The 17,973-nt window shown below is 55.2% G+C and overlaps 1 protein-coding gene across 1 annotated transcript; it reads left to right on the top strand.

Annotated features, from left to right (window-relative positions):
• Positions 1-3,232: 3,232 nt before the first annotated feature.
• ELF3 (E74 like ETS transcription factor 3) lies at positions 3,233-8,335 on the top strand. Its single transcript, XM_045983694.1, has 9 exons — positions 3,233-3,386; positions 3,813-3,983; positions 4,326-4,547; positions 4,795-4,881; positions 5,077-5,196; positions 5,396-5,485; positions 5,658-5,774; positions 6,690-6,885; positions 7,527-8,335. Exons 2-9 carry the CDS (start codon positions 3,821-3,823, stop codon positions 7,639-7,641), a joined length of 1,110 nt encoding a protein of 369 aa, XP_045839650.1. The 5' UTR covers positions 3,233-3,386; positions 3,813-3,820; the 3' UTR covers positions 7,642-8,335.
• The last annotated feature ends 9,638 nt before the right edge of the window (positions 8,336-17,973 follow it).

The raw sequence follows: 17,973 nt of genomic DNA, 5'->3' as shown, positions 1-17,973 counted from the left end.
TTTAAGTTGGAGTTACGACCATGTGGCCATGAAATTTCCACTTCCACACGTGTCCTCTGTGTGGGCAGATGTTCTAAGAAGGTTACAAGGGGTTGGGGGGGGGGGGGCGGAGGCTGACAGTGCTTCTCTGTCCGCAGGGAACTCCCAGACATAGGGGATGGGGGTCCCACACCTGCAGACGGGAAAATACAGGGCAGAATGGTTGAAGGCCACTTACAGCAAATGAACCTCATTCCAGTTTTCTGCGAAGGCAGCTACGTTCCCTGCCTGTCGTGCCATTCCTCTTCATGTGTTCCATTAAAAACTGTGTACTTTGGTGTTTTTTTTCGCTGCCCTTCTCACCATCCTTCACTGGGCCCCACCTACTTTTGATCCTGGGTAAGGAATAGAGTGGGTTTAGAACTTGGCACTACGTTCTGATTTCCTGGTCTCCGCATGGGAATCTCAGCAGTTAGCAGCTCGGGTTTGAGGGAGGGGTCACCAAGAAATATTTAAATATATTTAAGCTGCCTTTCTTCAGTACAGGGCACTCCCGACCTAGTCTCCATGTGTGGCCGTGTCCTTGGCTTTGAGGTTATGCGTTCAGGCCTCCTGCCTTCCCCGCTCCGGGGCTGGGTGGGAAAGAGAACACAGCATATCTACTTCAATAGATCTGTTCTCGCTCTTACTTAGCAAGAGTTAGGGAACAGCCATGAGCAGGTGGCAGGCTGGTGAGGGCCTCCGTCCCCTGGCACGCCGGGAGCTTCACTAGCAGTGAGGGGACTTTGGGTCTGAGGAGAGGGATTTGGAGGCCCAGGGTTGTAGGATCTCCTCTTGCAATTTGATGGCAGACTGTCTCCATAGATCTTTCAGGGATATTTTTGTCAATCTGCTATAGGCAAGCCTGATTTTCGGGCTACCCAGATGCTTCGCCTACTCCCCAACTCGGTGTCTGGCTTATCAGCTCTGACACCAGGGGCTGTCTTGCCTTGTTTGCACAAAAACCTATGGCATAATCGTCACAGTGATGGCACAGGGTTGCCGTGGAAGCTCTTCCTCTGGCCGCCACTCTCAGACCCCACTAACCTCGGGACCTCTCACAGTGCACAGCCTGGGTATCTGCAGTTGTGGTGCCTGCCCTGCTCACCGCCTCTGCCACCCAACAGTCCCGCTGGGTGTGCCTGTCCCTCTATAGGGTTGGGAGACAGTGCTCTTGCCATCCCATATCCAAGGGATGAGGGCCAACGGGCTCTTCCTGCCATCGGCAGGGTATCAGGAAGGCTTACTCCACAGCTCCTCTACCCCCATCCTAGAACCTTCTCCCCACTCCACCTCCAAAGCACTAACCTCAGACTGACGTCTTACCTTCCATAAAATCGCCCATTATTGGGCTATTAAGACCTTAATATTTGGAGATAAAGTGCTAGCATATAGGGATTCCTTATCTCAGCCCCATTTCTTTGGTGAAGCCCCGTGAAGGCAAACATCCTTCTCATCCCACCCTCTGGAGTTTGAGCCAGGTGTCCCCCAGGGCAGGGGAGCATGTGAGCCGTCCTGGGGCTAGAAGCCGGTTCTCCCACATTCCAGGGTGAGTGACTGGGTGGAGGGTGTGCCCGCCTCGGGCTCCTTGGGGGAGGCCCCCTGAAGGGCTGGGGAAAATCCTACTGCCAGAGCCCCAGGCTCTTCGGCCACCCCTGGCCCAGTGGAGGAGGCTCTGACCCTGAGCCCCACTCTTACTTAGGTGCCCAGCACTTTTAGGGACAAAGAGAAGGTTCCGGGAGATGGTCTTCTTAGTCATCTGACTCTAGAGAATAAAGAAGGGGCAGCTCTGGACGGGGAGTCATTTTGTTTTGTTTGATTTGGAGCCATTTCACCCACCGAGGCTAAGCTTGGCCACGAACCACCTAGGGTCGTGGCATTAACAGAGGAGGTGTGGAAGGAGACACTCAGATCCTACATCTTGGATGCATAAAACACTAAATCTGGAAGAGACCTGAGGGATATTGGGTCCAAACAACCTTGTTTTTACCCATAGAGAAAAAAGCAGAATCACGTAGCTGGGGAGTCACCTGAACACAGGTCTCCTGCCTCCTCCTCCCCGTCCTCGGCTGCCTGTCTCCAGGGGGGTCTGTGTTCACACACAAAGGACTCACTGTGCCCAAGGGGAGGGCAAGGGGCTGGCCGAGCGTCTGAGCGGGAGGACCCTGAAGCCAGGACACGCCTGCCATCAGGAAAGAACACCAGTCCCGCCACTTAACCAGCTCTGGTGGCCTGGGCAAGTCATGTAACCCCCCCACCCCACCCCAGCCCGAGCTAGGATGTTCTCCGTTTTAAAATGGGGACAATCACACATTCCTTACAGTGTTTTTGTGAGGACTGAGTGGAGACTATGTTACATGTGCCTGGTGAATACTGAGCGTTCCATTTTCTACGTGGAATGCCAGGACCCAGGGAGTCGGGCTTCTGGCCACTAGAGGGTAGCAGACAGGTACCGGTCAACAAGGCCGAGGGCGGGGAGACTAGAAGGGGAGACAAACACCGCCATGTGGATCCCAGCACCGGCAGCCGCCCCCAGGGTCCGAGGGCTCCCGCAGGGGCAGAGGAAGAGCCAGCCCTCTCCAGAAGCAGCTGCAGATTGCATGGGGTCCGGGCAGGCAAAGTGTGTCAAGACTACCACTGAAGTAGATGCCAGCAAGCAGGCTACTGGGGGGACAATGGGGACGCCGGGGCCCCGAGGCTAGATCGTATAAGCCCATGAATATTGCCTAGTGTCCGGAGAGCCTTCCAGCAGGAATCCTGGGCGTGTAGGAAAATTTCCTCAACCCCACTATCTGCTCTCCTGGCTAGGCCTCCTTGTCCTCAGACCTTTTTGGGGACTAGCCGTCCTCCTCCCCGGTTCTACCCCATTCCCTTCCCCCTTCCAGCCCATCCCCAGCCTGGCCCCCCTGAGGAATTTCCTGCGCCAGAGGGTGGCCGAAAGTACAGATGCCTACCCCCGCGACTCCTGCCACCCGCCCAGGCCAGTGCCCTGTGCCCAACCCCAGAGGGTGCGGGATGACAGACTCTGACAATCATTAAACCAGCCGGGCCTGATTTCCCAGCACCGCCTGCCAGGATCCGGGCCAAGTGGCACAAAATATGCAAATCACCTGGGGCCAGAAGCCCAGTCTAAAGGCCAGGAAATCCCCTCTGTCCAATGAGCCACCAGCTCCGGTTACCGCCAGGCGTGCTATAAAGGCCTGGGCTCGGGGAGGAGCTCCCACAGGCCTCTATTTAGGGTGGGAGGGGAGCGCGGGCCAGACTCCTCAGAGCTGGCTACCTGGCCCAGCTCTTTGCCTCCTGGGTTTCTCGCCTGCCTGCTGTCCCTTAGTCCTGCCTGCCTGCCACACCCACACTCCACCCCTCAGGTAGGACCACCACCTGTCGTACTACCCAGCCTGGGCCCTGGGAAGCCGGAGAGGGGTCAAGTGGACGCCTACCTCTCAACCCACCCGCTATAGCTCCGCCTGTAGGGCCTCTGAGCAGGAGTGTCGGGCGGTGGGAGTGCCCTGAAGGTCGCAGAGGCAGCGTGTCAGGGAGGGACAGAGTGGCCCTGACTCTGCCAGGGATGGGGGTACTGAGGAGGGGGCCCAGCAGGAGGCCTGGTGCCCACACCAGGCTCTGTGGTCTTGGAGCCCTTCATGAAGAGGGGGTATCCGAAGAGATATTGACCTTCATCACATGCCCCGCCCCCACCCCTTGAGGCTCCTCCTGGCCCAGATCTGGCTGGAACAGAAGAGCTGGAGGGTGAGGGGAGGACCCTGGCCCTCACCAGCCTTGGCCTCCGTCCCCAGGTAGCCTCATGGCTGCAGCCTGTGAGATTAGCAACGTCTTCAGCAACTACTTCAGTACTATGTACAGCGCAGAGGACCCCGCTCTGGCTTCCGTCCCCCCTGCTGCCACCTTTGGGGCTGATGACCTGGTGCTGACCCTGGGCAACCCCCAGATGCCTCTGGAGGGCACAGGTGGGTCTCGGCAGGTGGGACGGGGTGGTTGGGGGAGGGAAAGACAGTCCTCTAAGAGCCAGTTAGATAAATGGGGAAGTCAGGCAGGGAGGAGGGTCCCCCCCACCCAGCAAATTCCAGCACTAGGGGCTGGGGTGGGGTGACTTGTAAGAGGCTGAGGGGCAGCGAGCGACCGCAAGGTGCTGGGTGAGGGCGCTGTGACTGCCGCCCCTGTCCCCGCTGCTGGGCAGGGTCCCTGAGACTTGGGCCAGTGGGGGCAGGGGGGATGCACACGGAAGCCCAGATGGGCGGCGAGGGTCCGGGTGGCTCTGGCTGAACTGACGCTTGCGCGGTCCCTTGCAGAGAAGGCCAGCTGGTCGGGAAAGCAACCCCAGTTCTGGTCAAAGGCCCAGGTTCTGGACTGGATCAGCTACCAAGTGGAGAAGAACAAATACGACGCAAGCTCCATCGACTTCTCGCGGTGTGACATGGATGGGGCCACACTCTGCAACTGTGCCCCAGAGGAGCTGCGGCTGGTCTTCGGGCCTCTGGGGGACCAACTCTATTCCCAGCTGTGGGACCTCAGTGAGTCCGGGCCACTGGCGCCCCTGGGAGACCAGGACTTGGAGGGGGAGGCCTGCCTCCTGCCCGTTTCCCGCTCAGTTAGGGCGGCTGGCCTAGGGACCGGCCCACACCCCCGGCCGAGGCCAGCATGGCTGTGGGAAGGACCTAGAGCCCCAGGCCATTGAGCACAGACAGAGAAAGAAGCCCTGAGGGGAGGGGGCAGTGGGACGCCTGCCTGGGCTCTGACCCCTCCTCGCTTTCTAATCAGCTTCCAGCTTTCCTGATGAACTCAGCTGGATCATTGAGCTGCTGGAGAAGGACAGTACGGCCTTCCAGGAGCCCCTTGGCCCCTTTGGTGAGAATTCATTTTCTCCATCATTCCCTAGCTTGTCCTATCCCATCTCTGCCTCTCCCCAGAGCACTAGAGCTGACCCTCCGTCTCCAGACTTTCCCCCAGCTGGAAAAACAGCAGGTCACTGGCCCTCTGGGGAGCCTAGTGGCCCTGCCTGTTCCTCTGAGCCCTGTCTGAACCCTTACCTCCTCTTCCCAGACCAGGGGAGCCCCTTCAGCCAGGAGATGCTGGAAGAGTGCCGGCAGGCCAGCCCCTACTTCCCGGGCAGCTATGGCCCAGGAGCCCCCTCCCCCGGCAGCTCTGACGTCTCCACCGCAGGTAAGCTCCCTTGTCTGGACCACAGCCTCCCCCACCACCCCCGAAAAATGTCCCGCAGCTCTTGGTTCCCTGCAGGAGAGCCCAGGCTTTCTGGGAGGAACAGGGGCGGACTGGGCAGTGTGTCCTGAGACCCCCAGCAACCGATCCCCCAGAAGGTGTGTGTTGGCAGGGGGACTCACTAGGACCCTAACTCCCCTAGGGACCGGTACTTCCCAGAGCCCCCACTCCTCAGACTCCGGTGGAAGTGACGTGGACCTGGATTCCAGTGACAGCAAACTCTTCTCTAGGGGTGAGTGCAGGGAGCCTCCTGGTCCCCGTGGGGTGTCCCGGTGGGCAGTGCCCATGGTGCTGGTCCTTCCCCTCATCCCTGCTCCCCTGCAGGGTTTTCCTCCTGGGTGGGAGCTGTCCCCTTGAGCCCCCCCATTCCTTCCCCTCCTGACCTTGCCCCTCCCCTGTCTTAGATGGCTTTCCTGACTATAAGAAGGGAGATCCTAAGCATGGGAAGCGGAAACGGGGTCGGCCCCGAAAGCTGAGCAAAGAGTCTCGGGAGTGTCTGGAGGGCAAGAAGAGCAAACATGGTGAGCTCCTGGGGTCACCCCCTTTACTCTGAGGTCTGGGGGGGTGGGTGGCGGGTTCACTGGGGCGCCGCTGAAGCTTTCATCTCCTGTGTTGGCTGGCTGTCCACACTGCTCCTCCCTCCTGCCATCACGGCTGCGCACAGGGCCTGAGGCTGCGTGGTACTGATCACCACCTCCTTGCAGAGGCTGGGTCGATGGTCCTGGAGATGAGGGGAAACTGAGGCCCCGGAAGAAGGCCCAAGGGACTAGAGCCCAGGTGCCCAGCCCACCCACTCCAGTTCTCTCTGCACTTGCTCTGTGTTGCCTGCTGGGACACCCTCAGCGGTGTGAGGGGGCAGCTGGTGGGTGCTGGGAGGGCCTGCGGGGCCGCAGGGACTTGGGCAGAGGACCGTGCCCCCGGGGCAGGCCTCAGGCCCCAGTGCGCGCCAGCCAGCCTGGGAACCGCCGGGTGATGACCCCGAGCGGCTCCTTGCCTCCGTTTTGTGCTGGCAGCCTCCCTTTCCCCCCACACTGGGCCTGGCTGCTTCTTATCTCCAGGGGGCTCTTCTTCCCAGAAAGCTGTCCCCTTGTCCCCCAGGCCAGGGCCAGCTCCCTGGTCCTGTACTTGCCAAGCTCTCACCACCTGTGGGTGTGTCTGCTTTCTCCCGGTGGCACCCACCGAACCGTGGGCTCCTTCAGGCAGTCGTGTGTCTCAGTCACTGTCCAGTCCAGCCAGACACAGGATCAATATTTGAGCATAAATCAGCTGTGCTGTGTGAGGGGCAGTCCCCGTCTGGTGGGGGAGGCGGGAGGGGAGCAGCCCTGGTGCGGCGCGGCCACCGGTGCGTGGGCCGCATGCTGGGCCCGGCGGGGCCCGCCACCTTCCGAGGAGAGAGCGGCCACCCTGGCCTCTGAGCGAAGTCTCTGGCCTTGCAGCCCCCAGAGGCACCCACCTGTGGGAGTTTATCCGGGACATCCTCATCCACCCGGAGCTCAATGAAGGCCTCATGAAGTGGGAGAACCGGCAAGAGGGCGTCTTCAAGTTCCTGCGGTCCGAGGCGGTGGCCCAGCTTTGGGGCCAAAAGAAGAAGAACAGCAGCATGACCTACGAGAAGCTGAGCAGGGCCATGAGGTGAGTAGGCGCCCGGCCCCCGCGGGAGCTGCCGGGACGGCTCGTCCGCGCTCCCCTGGCCCTCTCTGACCGCCGCGCTCCTGACCGGTTTGAGTCCTGTCTGCTGAGAACGTGGCTGCCTACTTCATGGGTTAAAGGATGACACGGAGAGAGCAGTAGGCTGGCAGGGCAAACACAGGGGACCCTCTGACAACATGCCTTTGCATTATCTGCAAGGCTTGTCCTGAGAAAAGTTCTCCGTGGTGAAAAGAGCGTAAGCCAAGGTCTCCACCGAGACCTGGCTCTCCCCCATCTTGAATCGATTCAATTGCTTGTCTGACCTCAGTGTCCCCCTGAACGATCACTACGGTCCCTTCCAGCCCTAAAACCACTTGGTTTCATGATCAAGCCCCAGGGCAGAGCCATAAGAGCCACAGAAGCACGGGTGGCATCAGGGACCGTGGACACCTTCTAGGCCAGGGTGCCATGATGGAGGGCGGGAGGAAAGAAGAGGAAAGCTGCCGGAAGTGGCTCAGGCTCAGGCTGGAACCCAGTGGGCCAGGCCCTGCGAGGGTAACGGGACTGGGGTTGGGGGAGGAGGGCATCAGCAATCCGGGCTGCCCGCTACCTGGGCACGTCTGACCACCCCTGTCCGCACGCAGGTACTACTACAAACGGGAGATCCTGGAGCGGGTGGATGGCCGGCGGCTGGTCTACAAGTTTGGCAAAAACTCCAGCGGCTGGAAGGAGGAGGAGGTTGCTGGGGGTCGGAACTGAGGGTCCGGACGGGACCCAGGACCGAACCCACGGACTGGAGGCCTGCAGCCCCTCCTGGGACGACCACCAGGCCCTCACCGTTTGGGCATGCTGGGGCCGGGCCACAGAGAGAAGCTGAGGTTCTTGTACCTTGTTCAGCTGTCATCCTGGGATCCGGGGCTTGTGGCCTCTCCTCTCCGCCCTGCTCTTGGAATAACGAGCCCTGGGGTTTGAGGTGACTTGTCGGCTGACCACAGCGGCCAGCGTCACTCCCCTTATCTGGTGCCTCCTCAGACCCCACCCAGACAGCAGCTGCAGACGGTGCCCTCCGCCTCCAGATGCCTGCACTGAGCCACGGAGGCCCAGGGAAGCAACAGGGGCGCCGTGAGAGAGGGGGCCAGGCAGGGTCCTCCTGCCCCCGGCTTTCGGACCGGCTTCCACCTCAGTGCTTGGACTCCGCAGGCAGGGGTCGGAGCACTTCCTAATTTATGTGCTATAAATATGTCAGATGTACATAGAGATCTATTTTTTCTAAGACTCCCCTCCCTGCTCCTCTCCCACCACGTGTTCGTGGTCAAACAGACTGTTCTAGGCCCTCAGCAGGGCTAGTGAGGGGCGGGGAGATGCCGGGACCCTCAGGATGGGGCTCCTGGCTCCTCTCTCCTGTGAATGGAGGCAGAGACCTCCAATAAAGTGTCTTTGGGGCTTTTTCTAACCTTCGTCTTCGTTCCCTGTGTACTGAGATTTGGGTCTCCAGATTGGATGAGGCCGTGAGGTTGGAAGACGTGGCCAGAGCATGCGGGTTACCGGACTGGAGGGGGAAGGCAGAGGCCGGCTTGCAGGGTAGGGACAGGTGTCCTAGAGCCGGAGAGCTGGCTCTACAGATGAGCCGCCCCGGGGGCTGGAGGGCAAGCAAAGGAAACAAGGTGAGACTGAGAAAGTGTCCCAGGCTCTGCGCAAGCAAGGGCATGTGCCGGACACCGGGCCGGCCCTGCTCCCGCAACACATTGGCTCTGTGACCTTGGCCAGGTCAGCCCTCCCAGCCTTCTTCCTTGCTGTAAGGCTGGGGTTTGGATCCGATGCTCTCTAAGAAGTCTAGAATTACCTACCCAACCTTGCGGAATAGACACCTTGGATTTCCAGCCGTGTTGGCCATAAACGGAGAAAACAAAACGGAGATGAGTACTTGGTGAGAAAGAAGGGGGGATGGGATGGACGGTTGCCAGCTTAGTGTAGGCCAGGCACTGTGCTAGACGGCCCCTCAGCCCACCTCCTCTTCTCTCAAAAAGGGAGGGGGAGGTTTATTCCTCCCATTCTACAGATGCAGAAGGTGAGGTTCAACAGGGCCAGTGACTCAGCCAAGTCTGCCAGGACAGCACCTTGGTGCTCAGGGGCTTTTCCCCTGAGGGGGTCCCCAGGGTTAGGGCTCTTCTGACTTAATCCTCAGTACATTCCAGAACTGGGTTACTCTGTCTCCCCAGTGACCCTGCAGACAGGTTCTAGGAGAGGACGTTTTGCTAACAGGGGGTGTATGGTTCCTCATGAAGGGTATCTTCCAGTGGAAAGCTCCTTAAGTTTGAGGCTTTGGATTCCAGAGAGCACGTCAGAAAGGCATGTTGTAAGTTTGGAATGCTCTTTAGTTGTCTTAGAAATACCAGATTATTCGCTGAAGGCCGCGGGTAAGGAAGGGAGCTTAGAAAACCAGACGTGTGGAAGATGGGCTTGCTCTGGAGAAACACTGGCAAAAAGGAAAGTGGGAAAGTTGGAGAGGATGGTGGGGTCACCATCCAGATGCTGGAATCTTCTGGAGCCATTTTGGGCTAAGTGTTCCTATAGCTGTACTGGCAAGTTAGTTGAGGAGAGTAAGGGGAGGGGTGAGCCTCAAACAGCCCTGACGTCCAGGCCCGTCAGGCCACTTCTCAGCTGGCTCACCTCTCAGCTGGGGAGCCTTCGGCGACTTAGCCTCAGAATGACCTCATTTCTTGGAAATGAAGACATGCTAGGCACTGTGCTAACTTCTCAGCCCATGTTATTTTGGGGGGTCTTTACACCCTAAAGAGAGGTGACCCTGGTCGCCTGAAGTTGCCTAGCCAGGAGTGCTGGCCGAACCTTAGGGACTCAGAGAACACGGCCCCGATTGTCAGCGTCTTCAGTTCTAAAATGGAGCCGCCAGCCAGTGTGCACCAGAGGGTCTGAGGGGGAGGGGAGCTGGGACCCTGGGGCCGGGGGCCCCTTCATCCCTGCCGGAGGGCTGGGAGATGGCTCTGGGCCCAGCACTACACTCCGACCTTTGTCCTGCCATTTTCTGTTTATGAGGTGCTTTCCTCATCCCATTATCTCATTTTATCCACACCATAGCCCTTTGAGGAGACTGGGCGTGCCCGTGTCCCTGTTGAGGCTAGTGGCTGGTCCAAGGTCACCCTCCCCCGCCAGGTGAGCGGGAAGCCAGATCTGAGGGCTCCTGCCTCTGTGGGGGCCCGGACGGCAGTAGCCCCATGCTGCGGCTCTGGGAGGGGAAACTGGGAGGCCGCCTGGGCAGCCCTGGCGTTGGGGAGGCACAGAGGGCTCCTCTGCTCCCTGTGGGGGACTTTTTTTTTTTTTTTTCTTGAGGGACGTTTCTTATTCAAGATGTCTTTTGCTCCAGCATGGCTCTCCACCCTCTTACCTCTCAGGACATTGCAGAGCCCAGACTCAGACCCCAGGGCTGGCCTTTCTCATTCCCCCTCCCTGGTGTCCTCTCCGTCAGGTGTCAGTGCCCCATGCCCCCAACTCTCACCAGCTCTGGAGCCACTTGAAACCAGAGTTGACCCACCCACGCCAGAGATGGGCCCCGTCTCTGCCGAGGGGTGTGCGGCTCCTTGGGTGCGGCTGGGCTGTTTAGGTCCCGCCCCGGGGCTGCTGGTCACCTCTTATCTGCTTCTGCGACCGACCGGGTGTGCTGCGGGGCAGGTCGGAGGGAGGTCACCCCTCCCGTGTTTGGGTGTGTCTTGCTGGGGGCAGGTAGGGGGGCCGGCTGTGGCCCTGGGCCTCCCTGAGAGAGTTCCCGATTCTCCCCACAGCCTACCCCTCCCCCAGTTCTGGGGAAGTCTAATTTTCCTTGCCCTCCTGGGTGAATTGGGTAAACTTGTTGTAGTTTCGTGAAGGATTTATTTCAGTCTGTTCTTTTACTCCATTTACCTGTTTCCAAGTCGCTCTCCCTGTGGGGCTGACAGGGCCTCCGGGCAGGGGCCAGGCTTACTCATCTCAGCACCTTGCACGGCACCTGGCACACAGAAGGTGCTCGATAAATATTTGTTAAACTGCCCGGTGACTCTCGCTGCCTCTCCCTGCCCGGCCACCACCTCTCCCTAGGCACACACTGTCACATACCCACACATACATACACACTCACACCCACACACTCACAGACGTCACACACGCTCTCACACACGCTCATACACAGTTGCCCACACTACGCCCCACACACATTCTCACACACACCCCGATCTCACACAGGCACACCACTCCCACACCCCACATACCTGCACCACACGTATCCCAGTCACACCCACACCCACTGTTCATATCAGCCACACTCCCTCACACTCACACACTCACGTTAGGCACACTGACGCATGTCAACTGCACACTCCCACACACACGTCACACACATCATAGTCACACACACACATCAGTCACACTCATACCGACACATGTCAACTACACACACTCTCCCACACACGTCATAGTCACACTCACACTGTCATAGGTCAGTGACACTCATACACACAGCCTCAACATCCCCCCCCCCCCGCGTGGATTAAATCCCCAGGCTCACCCTGCCTGAGCCCTTCTGTTACACTGCTCATCGCTTCCCTCTGGAACAACTGACCCCCTCCCCCACTTTCCTTTTTTTTTTTTTTTAAAGATTTTATTTATTTATTTGACAGAGAGAGAGATCATAAGCAGGTAGAGAGGCAGGCAGAGAGAGAGGAGGAAGCAGGCTCCCCGCTGAGCCGAGAGCCCAATGCAGGGCTCCATCCTAGGACCCTGGGATCATGACCTGAGCCAAAGGCAGAGGCTTTAACCCAATGAGCCACCAAGGTGCCCCTCCCCCATTTTCTTTTAGAGAGAGAGAGAGGGAGCTCACAGGGGACGGGAGATCTTAAGCAGGCCTCATCCCCAGTACCGGGCATAACTTGGGGCTTGATCTCATGACCTCAGCTGAAATCAAGAGTCAGATGCTTGACCGACTGAGCCACCCAGGCTCCCCAACTGACCCCCTTTCTGAAGCATTTCCTGCCTTCTGTTCTGCCCTTTGTCCTCACCAGATGGGCTCAGACTTTCCCTCCACTCAGGGCCAGTTGCATGATTTGCAGGGTCCATGCAAAATGAATACTTGGGCCCTTGTTGGGGTGTCTGGGTGGCTCAGTCAGTGAAGTGTCTGCCTTCAACTCAGGTCATGGTCTCAGGTCCTGGGATCAAGACCTTCGTCAGGCTCCCTGCTCAGCAGGGAGCCTGTTCTCCCTCTCCCTCCCCATGCATGCTCTCTCTTTCTCTCAAATAAATAAATAAAATCTTTGAAAAAAAGAAACAGAAATCAGAAGATCTGGCAGAACTGAGTCAGCTCTCCCACTAGACCACAGTCTACAGAAGCAAGATCCGGCTGTCCCCTGTATATTCCCCAGTCCACCATACAGCCGCCACAAAAAATCTGGGTAGCCTCAGAGGCAGGAAGTCTTCAACCTCTTCAACCGCTGGTTGAAAATATCTACACGTAACCCCCTACCTACTGCTCCCAGACTGGGAGCTCATTTTGTACCCCCTCCACCCAGCAAAATGGAAGTAAATGCATGACGGGTGACGGCAGTGTGGCAGGATGGTGGGTGGGCACAAGGAATATTCGTTCTCACAAGTGTGGAAACCCAGGACACCTGGGTAGCTCAGTTGGTTGGGCATCCAACTTGATTTCAGCTTAGGTCATGATCTCAGGGTCATGAGATAGAGCCCCTGCGTTGGGCTGTGCACTCAGCAAGGAGTCTGCTTGAGGATTCTTGCTCTCCCTCTGCCCTTCCCCATCACCAACACTCACTCTCTCTCCCAAAATAAATAAATAAAATCTTTAAAAACAAAAACAATATAAAAATCCAGCCAGCTCCTTCTACTATAAGGGTCTGGGATGGGGACCAGAGTCCTCTGATACTCACTGAAAGTCTCACATTTTCTTACCTCCAAGAACATTTTTAGTCCAGCTCAGCACATGGATGTAATGGGCACTCGTGCATACTGGAGTATCAGCCATGGCCTTCTGGGCTGGGCACGGCTGCTTAACCCAGAGTGCCCAAAGATACCAGGTCTGCCCAGCAACCTTGGCCCATCTAGGTAGCTCTCTCCCCGCTGAGGGGGAAGGAGAGTTAGCATGACCTCATTTATCTATGCAATAGCTCTTCCTCTAGTATTTCTTCCCTTAACCCACCTCTTTTCAGGAAGAACAGTGCCCTTAGTCCCTACATCATAACAATCTCCCCGTGATTTATAAAATAGAGCACAAGATCCACATGAACAAGCCCATTTTATAGGTGAAGAAGCAGAGGCTCAGAGAAGGAAAATGACTTGCTCAAAGTCACACAGCATGACAGTGCAGAAGCTGAGATTAATGTCGACAACTGGCCCAAGCCATATGCCAAGTGAGTGCTTAATGTACCACATTCATTTATGCTCTCAGTGAGTGTTCAAGGAGCATCTGCTGAGTGCCTGGCTCCATACAGGGTGCAGGGGACCTGGCTGGGAAGAGGTCACTCAGGGATTGTAGAGAGCCTGGGCTGGAGCCTGAGAAATTCCAAAGTCATGGACATGAGCCTCCCAGCAAGTCTGCAAGGTAGAATGAGCCCCTCGTTTCATAGACGAGAAACTGAGGCTTTAGAGAGACTCAGAAACAGCTCAAGTTTCCAGAGCCAGTAAGTTGAAGAAATCAGCATTTGAACCCTGGCTTCCTGACCTTCTCTCAACCTTGCAACCGACTCTGTTTTGGGAGGCACCAAGCAACGCCGATGTCGCTGACCATGCCTGAAATCCCACCATTAGATGCATGCTTTGAGAAGGGCTCTACCATCTACAAACCCGCCTGGGATGAGGGGGTGGTGGATGCACTTAGAGATGCTTTTCAGTGACTTCCAGATCCTATGGGAAGGATGGAGAGTGAGTTTTTAGTTCTTGAGATCCTCATGGGGCCATCCCTTGGGAGTGTTGCGTCCTCATTCTTGGGCCCCTCCTCCCTCTCCTCCTGCTCCTCCTCCCTCTCCGCCTACACGAAGGGCTGGGCTGAGGCTGGGCTGGGGCGGCAGTAGCAGCAATTAGCCCAGCTCAGCTGCCCGTTACTGGAACCTTTGTGTCAACTCTGGAGCTGATCCAGGAAACCATGCCCAGTGTCCCGCGTGACTCAGCTCCACCTGCCCACCTCCACACCTGCACCAGCCTCAGTGACCCAGGCCACAACACTGAGGGGAAAGTCCCAGCATCCTTTGGCCCATCCCTCACCTACCCCAGGGGTTTGCAAAGCATGCTGGGGTTTAGAGTCCTTATAGCACAAGCCTGGGTTCTTGGCTGATGTCTAGCCAGACGGAATGCTCCAGGCAGGGCCAATACTGGGGTTCAGAAAACTGAAATCTCTAAGGAGAATGCAGACAGAAGCATCCATTCTTCTCTACCATGGTTTGATATGAGAGAAACTTACAACCATGGGAAATGCTACCTTTCATATAGCAAAATGGAAAAAGAATAGTAAGAACATTCCTGATGTCTAGAGCTGTGGACAATGTAACAATAAACTCAAACATGCCATGAATTGTTGGTCTAGGTGTGAATTAGGAGACACTTTCTGAAGAGCAATTTGACAAATTGTCTAAAAGCCTTGAAAAAACATGCATACCACTTCACACAGCAATTTCATGTCTGAAAATTTTTCCAAAGAAAATGTCTGAATAGGTTCACCAAGATATATATGTACAAGGACTCTCATGGTGTCATAATTGCAGACAGACAGCAGTGACCCAAGTGTCAATCGAAAGAGGACCGGCGAAATTAATAGCAGGAGAGAGATTTATTCAAATACTAGGCAGCCATTAAAGTGATGTTTCAGAGCTATATTTATAGACATATAGACTTGTCCAGGATATATTATGAAGTGGAGGGGAGAGAGGCGGGTTTACGTTCATAGTGTACAGAGTGATCTCACCTTTGTAAAATGTTATGGCTGTCTCTGGGTGGCATGATGAGAAATCACTTCATGTTTTCTGAAAAAAGGGAGATTATGTATATATTGCTATGAAGGAAATTAAACTATTTCTCCTTTTGAAAAAGAAATTTAGGGGCACCTGGGTGGCTCAGTGGGTTAAGGCCTCTGCCTTCAGCTCAGGTCATGATCCCAGGGTCCTGGGATAGAGCCCCACATCGGGCTCTCTGCGGAGCAGAGAGCCCGCTTCCTCCTCTCTCTCTCTCTCTCTGCCTGCCTCTCTGCCTAGTGTGATTTCTCTCTGTCAAATAAAAAAAAAAAAAAAAAAAAAAAGATTATGAAAAAGAAATTTAGGTATCAATGGGATTGGAAAAAGAATTTAGGGGCTGTTATTTACACCTCTTTAGACATTAAAAAAAATGTCTCAGGGTGGGGGAGGATGGTGGGAGCCTGCGGGTGGCTCAGTCGGTTAAGCATCTGCCTTTGGCTGGGGTCATGATCCCAGAGTCCTGGGATTGAGCCCCCACAGTTCATTGGTCAGGCCCCCTTCTCAGCGGGATTCTGCTTCTCTCTCACCCTCTGCCCCTCCCCTCTGCTCATGCTCTCTCTCTTTCTCAAATAAATAGAATCTTAAAAACAAATGTCTCCAGGGTGTTTCTTCCTTTCAATCACTCAGAGGCAAGAACGACTCCATTCAATATGGTGAGAAAACTTTGGCTCTGAGAGATTAAGACTGTCCAGAGATTCACAGCACATTATGGTGCTCTTTTATTGATTCTTTCTTTTATCAGCTGTATTGTCTTCTGATGAGCCCGTTGAAGCCATTCTTCATCTCTGTGTCCATTTTTCAATTTCCAGCATTCCTTTTGACTCTTACAATTTTCCTGCCTCTGCTGAAATTCCCTGTCTGTTCCTGCATGTCGTCTACTTTTTCTGCTAGAGCCTTTAACATTTGGGTCATTATGACTCTGGTTCTACTGGTTACATTGTTTCTTGGCAGTGGGGCTTTTTTTCCCTTTGATTATTTTTCTATATCTCATAATTTTCACTTAATTATTTTTTTAAAGGCTATTTATTTATTTATTTGAAAAGGAGAGAGAGAGAAAGAGAAAGAGAGAGCACAAGCAGAGGGAAGCAAAAGGACAAGCAGACTCCACACTGAGCACAGAGCCTGACTCGGGGCCCAATCCAAGGACCCTGAGATCACGACCTGAACCAAAATCAAGAGTTGGACACCCAACCAACTGAGCCACCCAGGCACCCCGTCTCCTAATTTTTTATTAAATGCTGGACATCTGTGTAGAAGAGTAACGATTGAGATAAATAGTACATATGGCTGGAAATGGGTATACCTTCTTTGCTAGGTCATTAGGGTGTGTATGTGTCTTTCTGTCTGTCTGTCTAGGGGCATGGAGCCAGTCTGGTGAGGAGCCTGGTTTAGCTTCAGCTTTGCTGTTGCTGTGGTTGGTAGTCTTCAGGGTGCCTCTGGCTTCCTGTTCCTACAGCATCATCTTGGGCTCGGTGCTGGGTTTTCCCACTGCTCCTGCTCCAGCCTCAGCTTCCGGCCTCCCCTGTGTGCCTGTGCCCAGCAGGGTTCTCTCCGTGCTCTCCTATCCCCCCCAGGGGTGGGCGGCTATTGCTGGTTACATCGGGCTTGTTAGCCTGGTGGAACAAGGCCTTGGGTCAGGAGGGTTCTTTTATTCTGGTCCAGACTCCATTTTAGGCAGGCCCTGTGTGTTTGGGTCTCGAACGTGGGAATTTTTCAATGATCATGACTCTCCTTCCTGTGGCAGCCAAACTGCCTTGTGTCTATGGTGGACCTTGTAATGAGGAAGAGTTTCCTGCCGCTCCTTCAGCTGTGGGAGACCTGTCACCCCCACCAGTAACCCCACTTCCAGTTGACACTATTGACATTGTAAGCTGGATAATTCTTTGTTGATGGGGCTGGCCTTGGGCATTGTAGGATGTTCAGCAGCATCTCGGACCTCTACCTACCAAATACCCATAGCACATCCCTTTCCCCCCCGCTGTGACAACCAAAACTGTCTCTAGATTTAGCAAGTGTCCCCTGGGAGGCAAAATTCCCCACCCCCAGAATGGCTGCTTTAACAGGCTTCCTCCCACCACTGAGGGAGGCTCTCGGCAATCTCCTGCCTGCCCCCATTCTTGCCCCTGAGCCCCTAGGGAGGTCCGAGAAGAGTCCACCTGTGAATGTGTACCTCTGTCACTCTGTCACTCCAGCCCTCACTCAGCCCTCAGCAATTTGTTAAAAACATCCACAAAGCTCTTCCCCACTGGTATGGCCTGCTGAGTGCTCCCTGCTTACCTTGCCTTGGGCCGGCCTGTCCCTGCGTCCCATCTCTCCTTGGATGGGCCTGTCTGTCCTCGGGTTCTGTGTTATTTGGTTCCCCCATGCCCCCAGCTCTCTGATAGGCTCAAGGAAAGCTCTGATCTTATAGATTATCTGACTGTTACTAGGGTGGGAGTGACGCCCTTTTCAGCTTGCTACATCCTGAGTGGAAACGTAACCTCCACTCATTCTTTATCCACATGGAGCTGGCCCTCTCTCATACGCTGTGCATATTGGTTCTTTGAGGGGGGGCTTCTAGATTTCTTCGAGTGCTTTAAGAAAAAAAAAAAATCCTTCCCCTGACTCCATCCCCAAATGCACACATGTAATTTTGCCTCCCAATGAATCTTTCTCCGGGCCCAAGAGCATCTTTATCCCATTTCTAGTGACTCATCCTCCAAAAAAATGTTCATGTTGGTACAGGGGTAACCACTGAAGAATTTGGAGGAGAATAACAAAATGCTGGAAAGAAAAAATAAGTCTCTTTCCTGAGTGGGTTATTACATGTCAGGTGTTGTTAGTGTTCTATACGTGCCAACTCTCCATCTTCACGACCACCTTTTGAGGGGCGTCTACATCACTCCCCGTTAACTGATGAGAAAACTTACTGAGCTTAAAGGCCCATTATGAGGTTTCACAGCCAGTCAGTTTGAAACTAGTGCTCAAACCCATGCAATCTGATTCCGGAGCTGATGCTCTTAAGCATGTCCAAATGTCTGGTAATAGAGTACTGGTTGGATAATCTCAGTTGAATTAAAAAGAATGCATAAATTTATGTAGACCAATCTCCAAA

This window comes from Meles meles, chromosome 17, assembly GCF_922984935.1.
Source record: "Meles meles chromosome 17, mMelMel3.1 paternal haplotype, whole genome shotgun sequence".
NCBI lineage: Eukaryota > Metazoa > Chordata > Mammalia > Carnivora > Mustelidae > Meles > Meles meles.
The sequence above is the reverse complement of the archived record's forward strand: the minus strand, read 5'-3'. Positions and strand labels throughout refer to the sequence as shown.